Genomic DNA, 15,807 nt, shown 5'->3' on the forward strand with positions numbered 1-15,807 from the left:
CAGCGCCTGCAGACACTTTCTCTCAGGACCAAACCTTGTCAGGAGTTGATCTGGCTCTGTCCAACTTCAGCTTGATAGCCGAGGGACCTGAGTATCAGGTTACGTTTCAGATCTTGTAACGATGCCGGAATCAAGCTGGTAGCGGCTAACAGAGCTAGTTCGGCAGAATGTGTATCGGTGTGTTTCAGTTGTGGCCATGATTTAAGACCATGATTTAGGACATCTGTAGGATGCCAGTGCAAATCCCTGAGCCCTGCTGCAGCTAATTGGGTCTCATAGCAGTGCTTGACATTGCTGCTCAAGCTAATTAAAAAAACAGTGCGTCTCTAAGGCTTTATATTTTATTTATTTATTTATTTATTTTTCTTCATGTTTTCCCCCTTTTTCATCCAGTTTGGAATTTCAAATTGTGACGCTCTAAGCTCACCTCCCCTCGACGCCCTCGCGCCAGAGCGCCGAGGCGAGACAAACGCAATCCTCAGAAGCACTCGCGCGCGTCTGATGCCTTTCTTCTCGGACTACGAGTCCCACAGTGCGCCACAGTGGGACTGAATCCTGATTGGACGATGGGCGCATCCCCGCTAATGCCTTCCAAGCATCAAGCGACTCGCAGGTGCTTTCTACGAGCTGGTAGAGGGTGCCACAGCAGTGGGACAAGAGCACCCCAATGGACAAAACCTGTGCTACAATGTGCAACGAAGCAACTTCCTGGTCAGAGGATGAGCTCGAACCCGGGTTGGAGCTGCTGCGAACAGAACCTTAACTGACCGAGCCGATCAGGAACTGCGGGGCGTCACAGTTTGCTATTTTAGTAACTGCATCGCGCCCTGTTTGTTGTCACAGTGATATCCATGCGTGTGGGGATCTTAAAAACTCATTTTGCCACGCTATTCAGACACCTAGCAAAATCTGCAAGGCTGCTGCACTCTGGGACCTGCTCGTGTTGTATCAGTACATATCAGTGTATGTGCCATACAAGCTATACACCCATCCAAAAAATATATATATAGAAATATATTGTCACATATATCCAGAAATACATTGCCCAGCCCAAGAATATGTTGCAGATATAATACAGAAAAAACAGAAAAATTTAAAAAACAGAAATATTTTTCAACACACCAAAATGGTGATAATTTACTTATTGTCAATATATTAATTGAGGAAAAATATATTCTATAAAATATACCCTCAATATATTATTTTTTGTGTGGGCAAGAGCCTATGGGCGTAAGTGCGGTTACTGCTTCTTTGACTGTGCGGCTGAAACGGCCCTGTCTTTGTTCTGAGAAGCGGGTAGAGTCTGCGCAGTCTCGTGTCTTTCCTTCTCTCCTGCTCTGGAGGGACACGCTGTTCAGCTGTCGGCCGCGTTGACGAGGAAACCTGGCCGTTCACCGCGAGCGAGAACCATTTGTCAAACTCCAGCAGCCCAATCCCCACCCCCACCGCCGCCTCGTCCGGCTCCCCTCTCCCGCCGCGGCCGACCCCCCCGCCGAAGCGCCTCCCCTCCGTTCCCGCGCCGCAAAGTCATTCGCGGGGAAAGGCATCTGTTTATGCTGCAAAAAAACGGCGGATCGCAGATATCGATTTCCGTGTCGCCTGCACTTCAGGTAAATTGTCTGAGCGACTCGTCCGTGATGAATATTAGATCCAGAAAAGCTGGATATAGGAAAAAAAAAAGCAAAAGAGCGGGGGGAAAAAAAAGCGCTGACCTGACACTCTTCCTCTCCCTCTTTATTTTCCCCAGCTTTACTGGTTACAGCCTCTCTCCATTTGTCTCTCTATCACAGTCTCTCTCACCCTCTTCTCCCCTGTGGGGGGTCGATGCACCCCCCCCCACCCTCCCCCCACCCTCCCAGCCTCGTCTCCTGCGGAACTGAGCTCTTCTGAACGTGGCGAATGAATCAAACGCAGGGCTGGTATTAAATTAAGATCCAGATCGATAAAAGATTTCATCCCTTAATAAAATTTCGGGTGTGTTTCACACTGTATCGGCCACACAAGGGGTGGGGGGGTAATTCCAGCATGGAGAGGCGAGGGCTGACACTCTCAGGCGAGCGATGTATGGGCGCGCTGGATCTGCTGGAGAGAGAGCGGCACTCGGTCCACCCTCCACATCTGACCACGTCCTTCACAGGATGAAGGTCCTGACTCACCGTAGCCGTTAAAGATCCCCCGGCACGCATTACAGAGAGAAACGGGGTTTTCTGGTGTCCTGGCTACATTCCCAGGCAGGGTGTCTGACCATCTAATAATCCCCCTGTTTAAACTGATGAATAATTCCCTCACTCGCTACCTCGGATAATGTGCAGTGAGCGCTCTGGTGCAAAATGACTGCAGTGCATCACCCAGGAGGGCGCAACACATTGATTGAGGTGAGTTCTCTGGAAAGCCCTCTGAGATCCTTAAAGGTTCACTATAAATGCCATTCATTATTATTATTATTATTATTATTACTATTGTTGTCCTGACAGTGTATCCTCGTAGTTCCTAACCCTCTGACTCTCTCACCATTTCATTCATATCCCAAATGCCCATGCATGTGTGTGGGGGCGATGCTCTCCTCCATCCATCGTCAACCCTAAAAAAAATCCCTAAAACCCCTAAGCCCACTGAAACCTTGTGTCACCTTGATCCTGCTCTCCCCCACACCCTTCCCCCAGTGTCCTCCTCTCCACCTGCCCTCGCTCTACCTCCACACGCATCCTGTCCGTCCTCACACTCCTCAGGCTCGTGGTGCTGTATCTGCCCCCGTTCCTCTCCCCCCTCCTCTGCCTGCCTCCTTGTTTCTTTCCTCCCCGCCCCCCCCCCCCCCCTCCTGTGTAGATGCGGCTGCCACCTTCTGTCCAACTGTCACGCCTCGTCCTCTGTGCAGCTCGAGCCCTCACCCTCTGCGCCGTTCTGGTCCTCACCTGCGCAGTTCTCACCCCTCGCCTCAGCTCTGGCTGTCAGCTTACGCGCAGTTCTCACCCCTCACCTGCGCAGTTGCTACCCCTCGCCTCCCGCCGCTCGTCTCCCGCGCAGGTGCCACTCCCCCCCCCCCATGTCTAGCCCTGACCCCTCACCTCCTGCGCAGTTCTGGCCCTCGCCATCTGCACGTTCGCCGCTCCTCACCTTCTGCGCAGTTCTCGCCCTTGTAGCCCACCGAGCAGACGCAGGTGCCCTCCGTGCAGGTGCCGTGTCCGCTACACAGGGGGTCGATGCACTGGCTGATGGGAACGTCACACTCCGGACCCTTCCACCCGCTGTAGCAGATACAGGCCCCCTTATCGTACTGTCCGTTCCCACTGCAGAGTACCGGGCAGGCCACTGCAGGAAGGGAGAGGGAGGGAGGACAGGTCGAAATTAAAGTAATTAAATTAAAGGAACGTTAAACAAGCCCAGAAGTTGTGAATAAAATAAAATGGTAAAAGGAAATGCACATGGAGTTATCCTTTCTGTCTGTTTGGATTTGTTTCATTTCTAAACCTTGAGTTTATATGTTCTTATCATCACCAGGAGTCACCAGGAGAATTCTTCCAGAACACCGCAGACCTCTTCAGACTGACAAAACCCTGTCACAGTGTTTCATGCTCTCCTCTGTGATATTTGTCAAGACAAAACTCCTTGAAATATGTCTTTCCGCTGCATTTACAAACACGAGTTCGGCTCAGCTGATGACACGCACAAGGGTGTGTTTGCTGACAGAAGTACAAACACAGCCACACACCTCCCACGTAAAACTTCCAACATTTGGCAAATACCTAAAATACTCTTTTTAGTTAGCTAACCTACGCGGGTAAACAAACCTGAATGTGTTTCCCTTGCTGTTGTTTTCCTTCTTGACTCAGGCCTGCGCCTTTCACTCAAAATGTCTCCAGCATCTCCTTTCCTGCTCTAAAATGGAGTCCCTGTGGCACCATCACACAGTGTGTTACAGATGGCAACCCCCCCCCCCCCCCACCACCATAATTCTAAGGCTAAAGATCCGTTTTCCATTGTTTGTTCACACTAAGACAATTTAACACAACTAGATGTCAACAGCCAAAAAAATGTACGCCCTGGTAATGCGTGAAGCAGCTGAATCCTCACCTGTCAAGTTTATAGAACTCAGAAGTTAAGAGCTTAGAACTCAAAGGTAGCTGACATTCCCCTGCACCGGCAGCCTGGAAGGGATGGTGCACCCAGTAGCACGGTGTTGGAGCTCAGAGAGAGAGGGAGAGGCCGTGGGTTTTCCTGTGCATTTCCGTGTGCTGTGAGTGCCGCCGAGCGCGAGGCCCTCTCCAGCGGCGTTCACCGGTGGCCCCGGGGCCCCCGGGGCGCCTCTGTCTGCTCCCCGTCTTTATTAATGAGCCGTGATAGATGGGCCGGGTGACTGGGGAGGCCAGTAAGGCAGGCTGGCAGTTCTCTTTGAAACTCTTTTTACGAGTCAATAACAATAAAACACTGGAGGGCACGCCGGTTGTCGACCGCGGCGGCCCGGGAGACTGTTTACACTGAGCGCCGTGGAGGCTGCTGCCCACGGCTACAGGGGATTTGCATTTTTCCATCTTTATAAATGCTGCTCAGCCCCGTACCCGGTGCGACAGCGGCTGACGGCAGCTGTTTGACTTGTGGCTCAAACCCCGAGTCAAATGTGTCCTGTGGGAGGACCCCCCGCTACCGCACTTTTCTGAAAACCGCTCGCACTTCGCCTCTATCTGAATCCATTTAAGCTGAGCTACCATTATCATATTAACTTGGCAGATGCCAATACCCAAGGCAACTTACAGTGCATTAATAGATACAAGTGCAGAGAGCAGCACCGAGTACAAACCAGTGTAAAGTGGCAAATAAAAACTACAAAGTGCAAGCACTGAAAACACCATTATAATTCACTGTGAGGAAAATAAAGGAACTAAAACCCCCCTTTAGCGAAAGTAACAACATCCGAGCCAATTACCGATCTTTTTACAGGGATGCGTTAACTTTGCAGGTTCAGCACAGTCCAAATTTCAGGCCTAGTGTAAGAGTAGAGGTTTAGTATAAGAGCCCAGGTTTCAGGGCATATCATGTCTTCTTCTGAAGCTGCCAGGTGGTTCACTGTGGTACTGAGGGGCCACATATGACACAATGGGGCCTGTGCAGAGAGGCTGCAGGGTGTAGGGAGAGCCAGAGGGAAAGGAGCGCTGGGCGGCTGTGGGGATGCAGAGGGCTGGTAGGCAATGTGGCTGAGGGAACACTATGCTATGATAGGCCAGTGAGAGAGCCCTGACTCTGAGCACAGGTGCACCCTGAGACAGCCCTGCCGCGTCTCACACACGCCTGCTCTCGTGCTTGCCTGTGCACGCGTGTACACAGGCACGCGCACGCGAACGCGCAGAGCTTCCGCGCACGGCACCGGCCACGTTAGGTAAAAAGGTAATCAAAGGTAATTTCATAATGAGGTAAGTAATCCATTATTCACTCAACTCCCAGGCGGGCGATGGAGGATATTGGTTTGCATGGAATTCCATTAATCAGCACACTGTCTCAACATGGCCCCCGGCCACAGGCTCGGCTGTCAGACTGGCGGTGAAATCACAGAGCAACCCACCGCATCGCCGCTCACTACACTGCCTGCGCCACCACAAACTGCGCACATCACTGTTCAAACCTCCACACATCACTGTCAACACGTTACTATCCGTGCCTCGATACACCAGTCTCCACAGATCCACGTGTCACAGCCCAAACCTCCACACAACACTCTCAACACCTCATGATCCATACCTTCGCTTTCCACAGTCTACAGCTGAGCCGGTCTAATCCATGCCAGATCCTGCGGCGAACCCTAATCCAGTCTAATCTATGTCAGGTCCTGCAGTGAGCCCTAGTCCTGTCTAATCCATATCAGATCGTGCAGTGAACCTTAGCCCAGGCTAATCCATCTCCGATCCTGTACTGACTCCTTTTCTTCACTTGCTCCATCACTGCAGCACTGAGCCTGCAGTGTCTCAGCCTTTCTGCTGCTTCACCATGGAGTGTGCAAAGCATGTTTCTAAATGCTCTGCACACTGTACTTCAGTGGGGGACGCTGACTGATGTTTTGGATTCAAGAGTGGCCACAGGGTAGCCGCATTCTCCACGGAGTACCCCCTCCTCCCCGCTCTTCCTCCTCCTGCGTGCTAAAGAAGGGGACCTACCTTTTGAACAATCCATGCCATGGAACCCTGGGAAGCAGTGACACACTCCAGACACGCACTCTCCGTTGCCATGACAATTGCGGGGGCACTCTTGCACGGAATCTGCAATGGGGCAGTGGAAATGAGACACGCCTGTTATGATGGGGTTTGGTTACCAAGAGTACCAATGATTCAAGCCGCTGCTCTGGCAGTGAGAACAGCTGGTCAGCACCACTCCTCCAGGCCTCCATGCCCACTTCCTGTTTGCTCACCCCCCCCCCCCCCCACCTCCCCCCACCTCCATATTCCAGTGCAAAGCAATGGCCCCACCACTCCCCAAAAGAACATTTTTTTCACCTGCATTTCAAACTGAACTATGCTGTCCCGAAGGGACAAATATATTGGTTAAAATAAAGAACAAATAAGAAATGTAATTAAAGCATATCATGAGTTTGAAGTCAATTGCATGATGGATGGATGACACATTTTGATGTTAAATACACCCTAGTCTCCCAGTGTGACTCGTATGCTGCCAGTTCTCTGACACCTGTCGAGAATGACTCTTCTCTTTCCCATGTCTGTTCCAAAGGGCCAGAACATGGGACCAGAGAAAGGACGTGAGGGAGATGAAGATACAAGAGACCAGCAATAGATAAATTAGCTAAATTAACATACAGATTTGGACCAATTAAATGTGCGCTGAACCATGGCCCCAGGAGGGGAAACATTATATGGTCAACTAACCCATGGATGGTCAGGGACCACTATTCAAACAGGAGGAAAACCCATGTTTATTCATGAATTTACTCCTTTTCTCTGCCCATGTTAAGACACTAAAAGCATTAAGACGAAAAAGATGGGCCAGAGTTAGCCCTAGAGTCCAAGACTTTGTAATGGACTGGGCTGTGCCATTAGTTGACAGCGAGAAGTCCGCAGTTAGCTCGTCAACCACCTGTGGGTTACTTGGGTGACATCATCTGAAATCCTCCTATCCTCCATTTGACATTTTCTCCACAGCAGTGCACTGTGGGATTTGTTGTGCAGAAAAATAGCCATTACCTGTGGCAAGTGGAGGATTACATTCGCCACACTTCAGTGCACCTGCACTCCTTAATGAGTGCAGAGAATATTATGGTATGACGAGCTTAACATTGGAATATCCCCAGTTATGGTGCAAAAGGAGAGACAGCAAAAAGAAAATAATGTTTAAAATTGATAAAGAGGAGGGAACTTCCTGGACTCACCCAACACAGCTGTGCTGAAGGAAACAGCCTCTTTCTCCTTCCCGTCGTTGTAGAAGGCCAGGTGCCAGGTACCCGGGTCCAGGTACTGCACAAAGACGGCTTCATTCAGGACCACTGTTTGGATGCTGCGTCGCTCCCGTGGTGACTCCACCACACTCCACTTCTCCTTCCCGTCCAGGCGCTCCATGTAGTCATACTGATAAAAGAGAGAGGAGGGGAGAGACGGAGAGGGGGAGAGGGAGAAAAGAGAGGGAGAGAAAAATGAGAGAGAAAGACTGAGGACAGGAGAAAGAGAGAGTAACAGGGCTTTTAGGGGACAGGGTAGGCACGCCATACTTCCTACAGGCCACACGCAGAGACCATGTGACCTTGAAGTCTCATCATGCCAGTATTCTGCATCCCGAGGGAGAGCCAGAGAGAGAGAGAGCAAAAGGTGGAAGGAGAGGTGGATGGGGAGCGGCACACACACAGACGGGGGGGCCTCTGAGGGACAGGAAACAGTGGCACGGCTTCCCAGCGTAGCCCTGGGTGGGCGGAGGTGGGGGGTGCGCACAGCTTACCTGTGCGTGGGAGGGGGGCAGGCCTTTGCGGATGTACACCCCGAAGAGCGCGTCCTTGCCCAACGAGATGTTGAACTTCAGGAACTGTGGCTGGCTGAGGTGCAGGAGGGACCTCCAGAAGACGCCCGGCGGGACCTCCTGGGTCACCCGTCGCCCCACCTCCAGGTCTCCTGTGTCGATGCTGCTGTTCCGGAACGTCCACGGCCCTGCGAGAGACAGGAAATCATAGACAAGTGTCCCACGGGACACCCCAGGGAGGGAGGCAGGACTGGCCCTAGATCACAGACATGCGGCAAAGACAGAAACCATTCACACAGAGACCCAGTGTCAAGCTCTCTTCTGCAAACGCGTGTCGGACTTCTCCATCAATAAATCAATAAGATTCCCCAGGACACTGGATGCAAAGAAAGAAAATTAAAATTCTACGAGCATGTTCATTCATTACGTGTGTTATGCTATATGAACAGGATCTTAGATGAACACTTTCACATGGAATGTGCCATCAACACAGAACCTAATTGCCATCCTCCAGGGAGCGAGTGCATGGGGGGGGGTGTGTGTGCTGTGGCATTAAACTGAAAGTCACGCTCAGTGTGCTGCTTTCATGAGAGGCCTGGGAAGGAGGCGGTGGAATTCCCACTCCTGTCTGTTGACGTTCCCACTGGGAAAGAGAGAATCAGAGACATTGACCCTTCTAATGAGTCACTGGAGCTGCTCGCGAGCGAGCTTCCTCCGCTCTCTCACCGGCTTTCAGTTAGCGTACCACTGGCCCCGCGGAGCGGCTCAGGTTTACGCGACGTTCGACGTGTGGCGGCCGCGCCAGCGCACGTGCTCGCGGTCACGGCCGAGTCAGTTCTCTTTCCCGTTTCGGTTGGAAACAGCCGTAATGGTGCTTATTTGCGGCGATGCTACCGGCGGCCGCGAGGTACAAACTGAACGCAGGCGGCCTCTGTGAGCGCACATTTCCCCCGCCATCTCTCATCGTAAACACGCGGTTCCACGGAAATCAGGTCAGACCGACACGGGAGATCGAACCCTCGACAAGGAAATCTGTGAAAAATGGTAAGGCAATAAAAACAGTGAGAGCACAACGACTACACGGCCGGAGCGGCGGGAGCTGCCATGGCCCCCTCTCATTAATATTAAACAGCAATGACAGAGCGGGGTGAAGTGAGGAACGAGAACAATAGAAAGAGGAAAAAAAAAGAATGCTGAGAGAGGCGCAATCTCCCTGAGGGGCAGAGTGGGGAGACATTTTACTGTTACACTTTGTGTTTTATTCTTGGTATTACCTCCGGCAGTCCCCTCCAACACCGTATCCTCTCTGCCTGTAGTACTCACAGAGTTCTCTCTGCCTGTGGTACTCACAGAGTTCTCTCTGCCTGTAGTACTCACAGTATTCTCTCTGACTGTAGTACTCACAGTATTCTCTCTGACTGTAGTACTCAGAGTTCTCTCTGCCTGTAGTACTCACAGTGTTCTCTCTGACTGTAGTACTCACAGAGTTCTCTCTGCCTGTAGTACTCACAGAGTTCTCTCTGCCTGTAGTACTCAAGAGTTCTCTCTGACTGTAGTACTCACAGAGTTCTCTCTGACTGTAGTACTCACAATGTTCCCTCTGACTGTAGTACTCACAGAGTTCTCTCTGCCTGTAGTACTCACAGAGTTCTCTCTGCCTGTGGTACTCAAGAGTTCTCTCTGACTGTAGTACTCACAGAGTTCTCCCTGCCCGTAGTACTCACAGAGTTCTCTCTGACTGTAGTAATCACAGTGTTCTCTCTGACTGTAGTACTTAAAGCATTCTCTCTGCCTGAAGTACACATTAGTGGGCTTTGTGCTGTTTTGCAATTTTTTTCAGAACATATACAGCTTACATTTTACACATAATGCTGGTGATGCAGGAACAGTAGTGTGGTTAAATCACACTAAGGGGGCGTGTACTTCCATGCGTCCCATTGCCAAAAACAAGCACGCTACTGTACACGGGTTATCGGCGCAGGCACCTGGACTCAACCTTCGCTTTATCTCGTTTGCGAGCGGGAGATTTGCCCTGTCAGAAGCAGCGCTGTTGTTTCGTCGGCAGCTGTTAGTGACATTCTTTGCAGAGCGCCTCATCTGCGTGAGTGCTCTCGATGGAGAGGAGCGGCGCCAGCGCGGAAAAGTTCAGACGCGGAGCGCTTCAGCTGAAGAGCCCCCCCCGCCCACGCTTTCAAACGCGTTTTCACAACCCCTCACTCACGGCCCGGCTCTTCTGCTCACATTACACAGTCACACCGAGTAAACTGTCGTTACCTTCCTCATTGGTTCAGACGTCCGTCCCTGGCAGACGAACCCGCGCTTAAAAAAAAAAAAGGCGACGTCGCTACCCGCAGAGTTGCCCTGGCAACGCCTTAAAGCCAGGCACAAACATCAGGTCACGGGAGTTCAAACGGCTGCAGCCCGGGAGGCAGGGATGAGGGACAGTGGAGCAAACGAGAAGCAAACGTGGGTTCGCAACCCGCAGAGAGGAAAAAGAACAAGTTCTCTCTAGAACTAGAATCTAGATTTGGATGGTGTTATTAAGTTTTGTCAAACATCTTCCTAATGTAAAATCGTGCCATGGAGTGAACTAACCAAACTGCTATTTTGACACCAGTGACATTTAAGCCCCGGTGTTTAAACTTAATAAAATGTGAAAAAACGTAACCAACTGCGACGCTTGGTAGGTAGCTAATAAGTTATGTAAGTTGAAGTTTTTTAATGCTGTTCTTATATGCAGTGAGGCTAAAAGTAGAGATGGGTGCAAATATGCTCTTGTCTGGCTAGAAGTGTTACTTACTTTAATTCTGCTACCCCATGAAGTGTGATACAGGACAGGTTACCCAAATACATTTACACAATGTGTTTGTACGTATTTAGGCAGCCAACTGCTATGTTAGTTATATTGAGGAAAGCAGCTAATTTTAAAACCAGAGGTCACCAACTTGGCCATGGAATCCTGAACAGGTTCCTGAGCTTTTGTTCCACTCAGTCTTTAATGACATAATTGGATGAAGCAGTGTACTAATGGATGAAACATTCGTGAAAGTAATGTAGATGATTCAGACTTTGAAATGCTGAGTAAATTGAGCACACAGTCACCTGCATTAACTTAGCGTAATAAATGATCCAATTATATAATTATGAGCTTATATGGAACAAAAAGCTAAAAAAAAAAATCTCTCACAGTCCAGGACCAGGGTTACCATCCACTGTTTGAAACTGTTTCACTGGCTACTAAGCGACCTTCATGCGGCCTTTTAAAACACCAAATAAAGCTCCTACTTTAGTCTAAAGCGAGGATTTTAAATGCCCTTTCCCAACAATTTAGCCACATCATTGACAAATCCAAAGATGGAACATTTTGTAATTTAGAGGTAACACCATTGTTATTCCTTTAACCTTCTTGGTCTCTAGGCTTTGCACTGTGCACTGTGGAGTTTGTTGCCTTTGTCCAACAGTTTTTGAGACCATTGATGAAGAAGGAACATACTTTGAGAGCACACACACACTCACGGACTCAGAATGGCAACAGAAATTGCAACTTTAATCAAAAGGATATGGACGTGAGAGTCTGTGTTTTTGGCTGCTTATTTGGAATGCACAGTATCTTTTGTACAACAAGTTTTGCTGCGATTCCCACTGCAAATTTGCTAATTAGAAAATATCACAGTTATTTCAGCTTGCTATTGATTAGTCTAAAAATATTAATATTCTGTGTTTAAGTGGTTAAAAGGCAGGATTTTGATACCCGCGGAAATCAATCGGATTTTCAATGAGGATCAACTCTTTAAAATTCCCTTTAAAGTCACACAGAGAGACTTGGTGATGTGGAGTCCAATTTGTGCACAGAGAGAACAAGCTGAGTGAGGAATTACACAGAGCTGTAAATATACTAAAGCAATTACTGAGACCCATCCAAAAGGCATGTACAGGTGTGTGCATGTGTGCCAGGTTTCTCTGCATCTCTGAGGTTGCCATTGATTAGTAGCATTGAAATACACTTCCCCATGTTTTCCCAATATACTCTACATGACTGAGTTTAATGTCACCCATTTCCTCCACTAGCCATAATCAGTTGTCAATGGTACAGAACCTTAACAATCCACAAAGCTTCCCTGGTCACAATCTCTCTTCTAACAGGTAAGGATCTGCTAAAACTGCCCGTTTTTCCTACTGGGAAATGGGAGGGTAGGTTCTTGTCATTCTTACCTCTGCCTCCAGAGGGCACTGTTGCCACATCGCTGTTGCCGGGTAATCCTGTGCTAAGACCGTTGTTAATCATGTGACCATCTGCTGGCTGCAGTTGCCAGTTGAGTCCAAGCAGGTTCATGGCTGCAGAAGAGAAATATGGAACCTAGTAAAACATTACCACATCGTACCTCACTATTATATTACTACAACATCCAGTGCTATTACTATTCTATACGAAAGGGAGAGGGACAGAGGGGGATACAGCAGAGGTGAGGACAAAGGGAAGAATCTATGAGTGTGGGTCCCTTTGATGTAACGTTAATGTTTCTGAGCTACACATTGCAGACATCACAAAGTATGGTGGTCAAGCCCTGTTCAAAGCCACATATCCGCACAGGGTAAGTCGTTATCTTTGAAACAAAGTAAAACATTTCGAACTTAAATCTCACCCACTCAGACAAAGACCAAGATAATTTCACTTTCTGAAGAACAGTAATTATGTGTCTCAGTTCTGTACTGTTTCATGGACGTATAGCTAGTGAAATGGCAGGTAATTGCCACTTTTATAAAAGTGCCACTACTTTTGTCTGTTTTGCTTGGATTCTGGAAGAGGAAAGTCCAGTTTGTACCCATCAAAAAGATAAAGTGGCAGAAGGAGAAAAAAATCAGGTGGAACAGCAGTCTTCATGAGTTTAACAAACAGGCTTCTCTCACTCGATACACCTGCACACACATGACTAGATCTGTCCCTTCCATTTGGAAGCCCTGGCATGAGCTCACAGAGAAGGAATGACACATAAAAGTGTTCTCTCCCTCTTCCTCGACCTTGTGTGCTGCCATTGCTGCATTTATTGGTTGTGGAAAGGCTTATCCAGTCCAGTCCTTGGATTGATAGATTTCGTTCTGTTTTTTTCCATCCCCTGTCCATTAAAGTTTGCAAGAAGGAAATACAAAAACTGAGACTCCTAAAAGTGAAGGGCATGCACCATGGGGAGACATTTCACTATAACACAGACTGGAGGAGGAAGCATGGTGTTAAACTTGTTTGCAACCCTTGAGTGTATACTGGCTTTTTACAAAGAGAGATACCCCCCTTCATGTCAAGACAACTTGGTGTTTAAGAGTTTATTTGATAGACACTACCTAGGGCCTCTCGCCTACATGATGTCTTTGGTTCCTTTCATAGCTGCTGACGTATCATATGAACCATCAAAGGCTGTTTCGCTCAGGAGCCGAAGGAACGGTGGTGGAAGTCCTTCCGCAAACATGCATGCACGCACGCACGCACGCACGCACGCACGCCCGCTGCCCGCTCGCCGACACGGGGCCGGGAGGATTCAGACAACCGCAGCGTTTGTGCTAGCGGCTGGTGCTCCCGGCTCACCTTCAACACGTTTGCCTATCACACCTAAATCTCATCCCACAAAATCAATTTTCTCTCTTGTCAGACTCCATCTCCCCTCAGCTGGCGTGCGGGGGAGAGGAGAGGGGAATCGGCGCTTTCGGTGGCCCTCCCTTGCGCCTGAGCTGGAGCTGCACTGGTTGAAGAAAGCGCTGACACCTCGGGCTGGCGCCTGCCCGCTCTGTCAGCTCTTTTATTTGTTACAGAGGAAGGAACAGAAATATGGAGCTGGCTTTTTCACTGCCTCCTCCTCGTCCTTCCCAACTCCCTCACAGCTCTTTCGCTCCCCCCTCCTCCTCTCCCGTTTATCCCCCATACCAGATAACGTCAGAGGTACGTAGAGTCGGGCGGGTGACATTGTTGCGCCTGATCAAACGATTAGCAAAGTAATCAATTAAACACAATGAGAGGACAGAGCTTTGTGAGTCCGTGTTGCAAAGAGTTGCAAAGAGACAGAGGGGAACAGTGCAAAACTGTGCTTGTAAATCCTTGGCCAGTAGATGACACTCTTTGCTGGGTCTGTACAGAGCCGTGGACCGACAGAGAGTGGCCAACAAGACAATAGGCGTCGTCTTCGGTTAGCAATCCGGTGATGCTACTTTATGCATTAATTTGATATAGCCCAGATCAAATGTTAGGCTGTTCAGCATGTCTCACGTATCGTCGGAAACTTTGGAATAACGCCGACGTTTTTATTTATTGGTCGATGAAACGACGACAGATATTGGGAGCTATACTGAGACACCTTTTATCAGTGATGAAGATGGCTATAGATAAATATTGACACCTCATTCAGAGGGTTTCATCCAATATTAATTAAGGTGTACAGAAACCTATAGAGAAGAGTATATATTTAACGGATTAAATCAAACGCTGGAAAGATCAACTGTAGGCTATCATATAAAATTACTGAAAATACACATTTACGAATCAATGTGCTCATTCATTTTGACAAACCCCACTTAACTAACAAACTTCCAAACTATCGTTTTAGGAATTATGACAGAAGACAAATATGCCGCCGATTTGTGCTACGCATTAGCCACTGCTAACAATGGCACACTTCACTTGATGGCCGCAGAAATTCTTCCCGTGTAGCTGCGCGCCGCATGTACACAAGGTAGTTTCATTCTAATGTAAAAACACGATAAGCACTGACAAGCAATGTGTGGAAAAGTATGCCACTTGAAGAATGCCGTCGCCCTTGCTGAGTTGTAAATATTACGAGGGAATAATCTTTATCTTATTTTTAGTTAGCAAGTTACAAATGCAAACCAAATGGTGATTTAGTGAAGCACAATTATATGTGTACAATATCATACGTCTTTGTATAGTGAACATATTTACCTACCTATACACCTATACCTAAACGTTTATCTATGAGCTAACTACATGTTAATTAAGTTGCACTCGATTGCCTATGGACAGGTGGATACCACTTAGCATTACATAAACTAAAATACATAAACATACAGTGTCATGGCAAGCTGTTGGACAAGCTACCATGTCTAACACGGTCCTTAGTTCCGCGATAAGGTTATTTTGTCCAGTCACTTCCATTTTCGACTCAAACCTACTTTGTCGAACTCTATAGCTCTGGGTCTGCCAGAGCGCAGCGCCGGAGACAGCAGCAGGCTTCTCAGGGAAGGGGTGGTTTCGTGCGTCAGCTCCGCGCCGCTGCCTGATGCGACCCGAAGCGCAGAAAGGCTCTGATACCGCCTGCAGAGGCCCACCCACATGGTGTTTGTTAGTGCTGTTTAAAGCAATAAGCCCCCGCTGCTTGAGCAGAACTGGATGGAGACGCTGCAGTGAGACAGTAAGTTCCCTCATAAACCGCGCCTCCAGACTCGCCGAGTGGCTTTTGTTGTTGTTTTTTTCTTCGGCGACTAGGAGCCGGATTACTTTCCTTCTCATTTACAACAAAATGCGGCTCTAACATTCACATCTGCAAGCCTGGCTATGTTGACACACGCAGACGTGTCCTCATGACCGGAATGGATTTAATAGTGATGTTGGTTGGCTGTTTTGTGGCTCTGGGGTGATCTGGAACAGAATGGGTCTGGGCTGGGGAACAGCGCTGAGGGGGTTACTGCTCGTGTCCGTTCACTGCTCACCGCTTGCTGATTATTTGCATCTCACGCTGCTCTTCCGCAAAAACTCATTTTCAGCCTGGCGATAAATATTAATTGCAAAGAGAACCTTAAATAGAAACTGTGTCTGATTAAAAATGAATGGGTTTGATGCATAACGCATTACGCAACCTTTAT

At 48.7% G+C, this 15,807-nt stretch overlaps 1 protein-coding gene across 1 annotated transcript in view; it reads right to left on the bottom strand.

Moving 5' to 3' along the window:
* Positions 1 to 15,807, bottom strand: part of tenm2 (teneurin transmembrane protein 2) — a 210,205-nt gene that overhangs the window by 30,969 nt on the left and 163,429 nt on the right. The window contains exons 6-10 of the mRNA XM_036547720.1: positions 12,157 to 12,279; positions 7,927 to 8,132; positions 7,367 to 7,562; positions 6,144 to 6,245; positions 3,115 to 3,309 (exon numbers count right to left, since the gene is read on the bottom strand). Coding sequence (XP_036403613.1) covers positions 3,115 to 3,309; positions 6,144 to 6,245; positions 7,367 to 7,562; positions 7,927 to 8,132; positions 12,157 to 12,279 — 822 coding nt within the window. The remainder of the gene's footprint in view (positions 1 to 3,114; positions 3,310 to 6,143; positions 6,246 to 7,366; positions 7,563 to 7,926; positions 8,133 to 12,156; positions 12,280 to 15,807) is intronic.

The sequence above is a fragment of the Megalops cyprinoides genome, chromosome 16 (genome assembly GCF_013368585.1).
Source record: "Megalops cyprinoides isolate fMegCyp1 chromosome 16, fMegCyp1.pri, whole genome shotgun sequence".
Classification (NCBI taxonomy): domain Eukaryota; kingdom Metazoa; phylum Chordata; class Actinopteri; order Elopiformes; family Megalopidae; genus Megalops; species Megalops cyprinoides.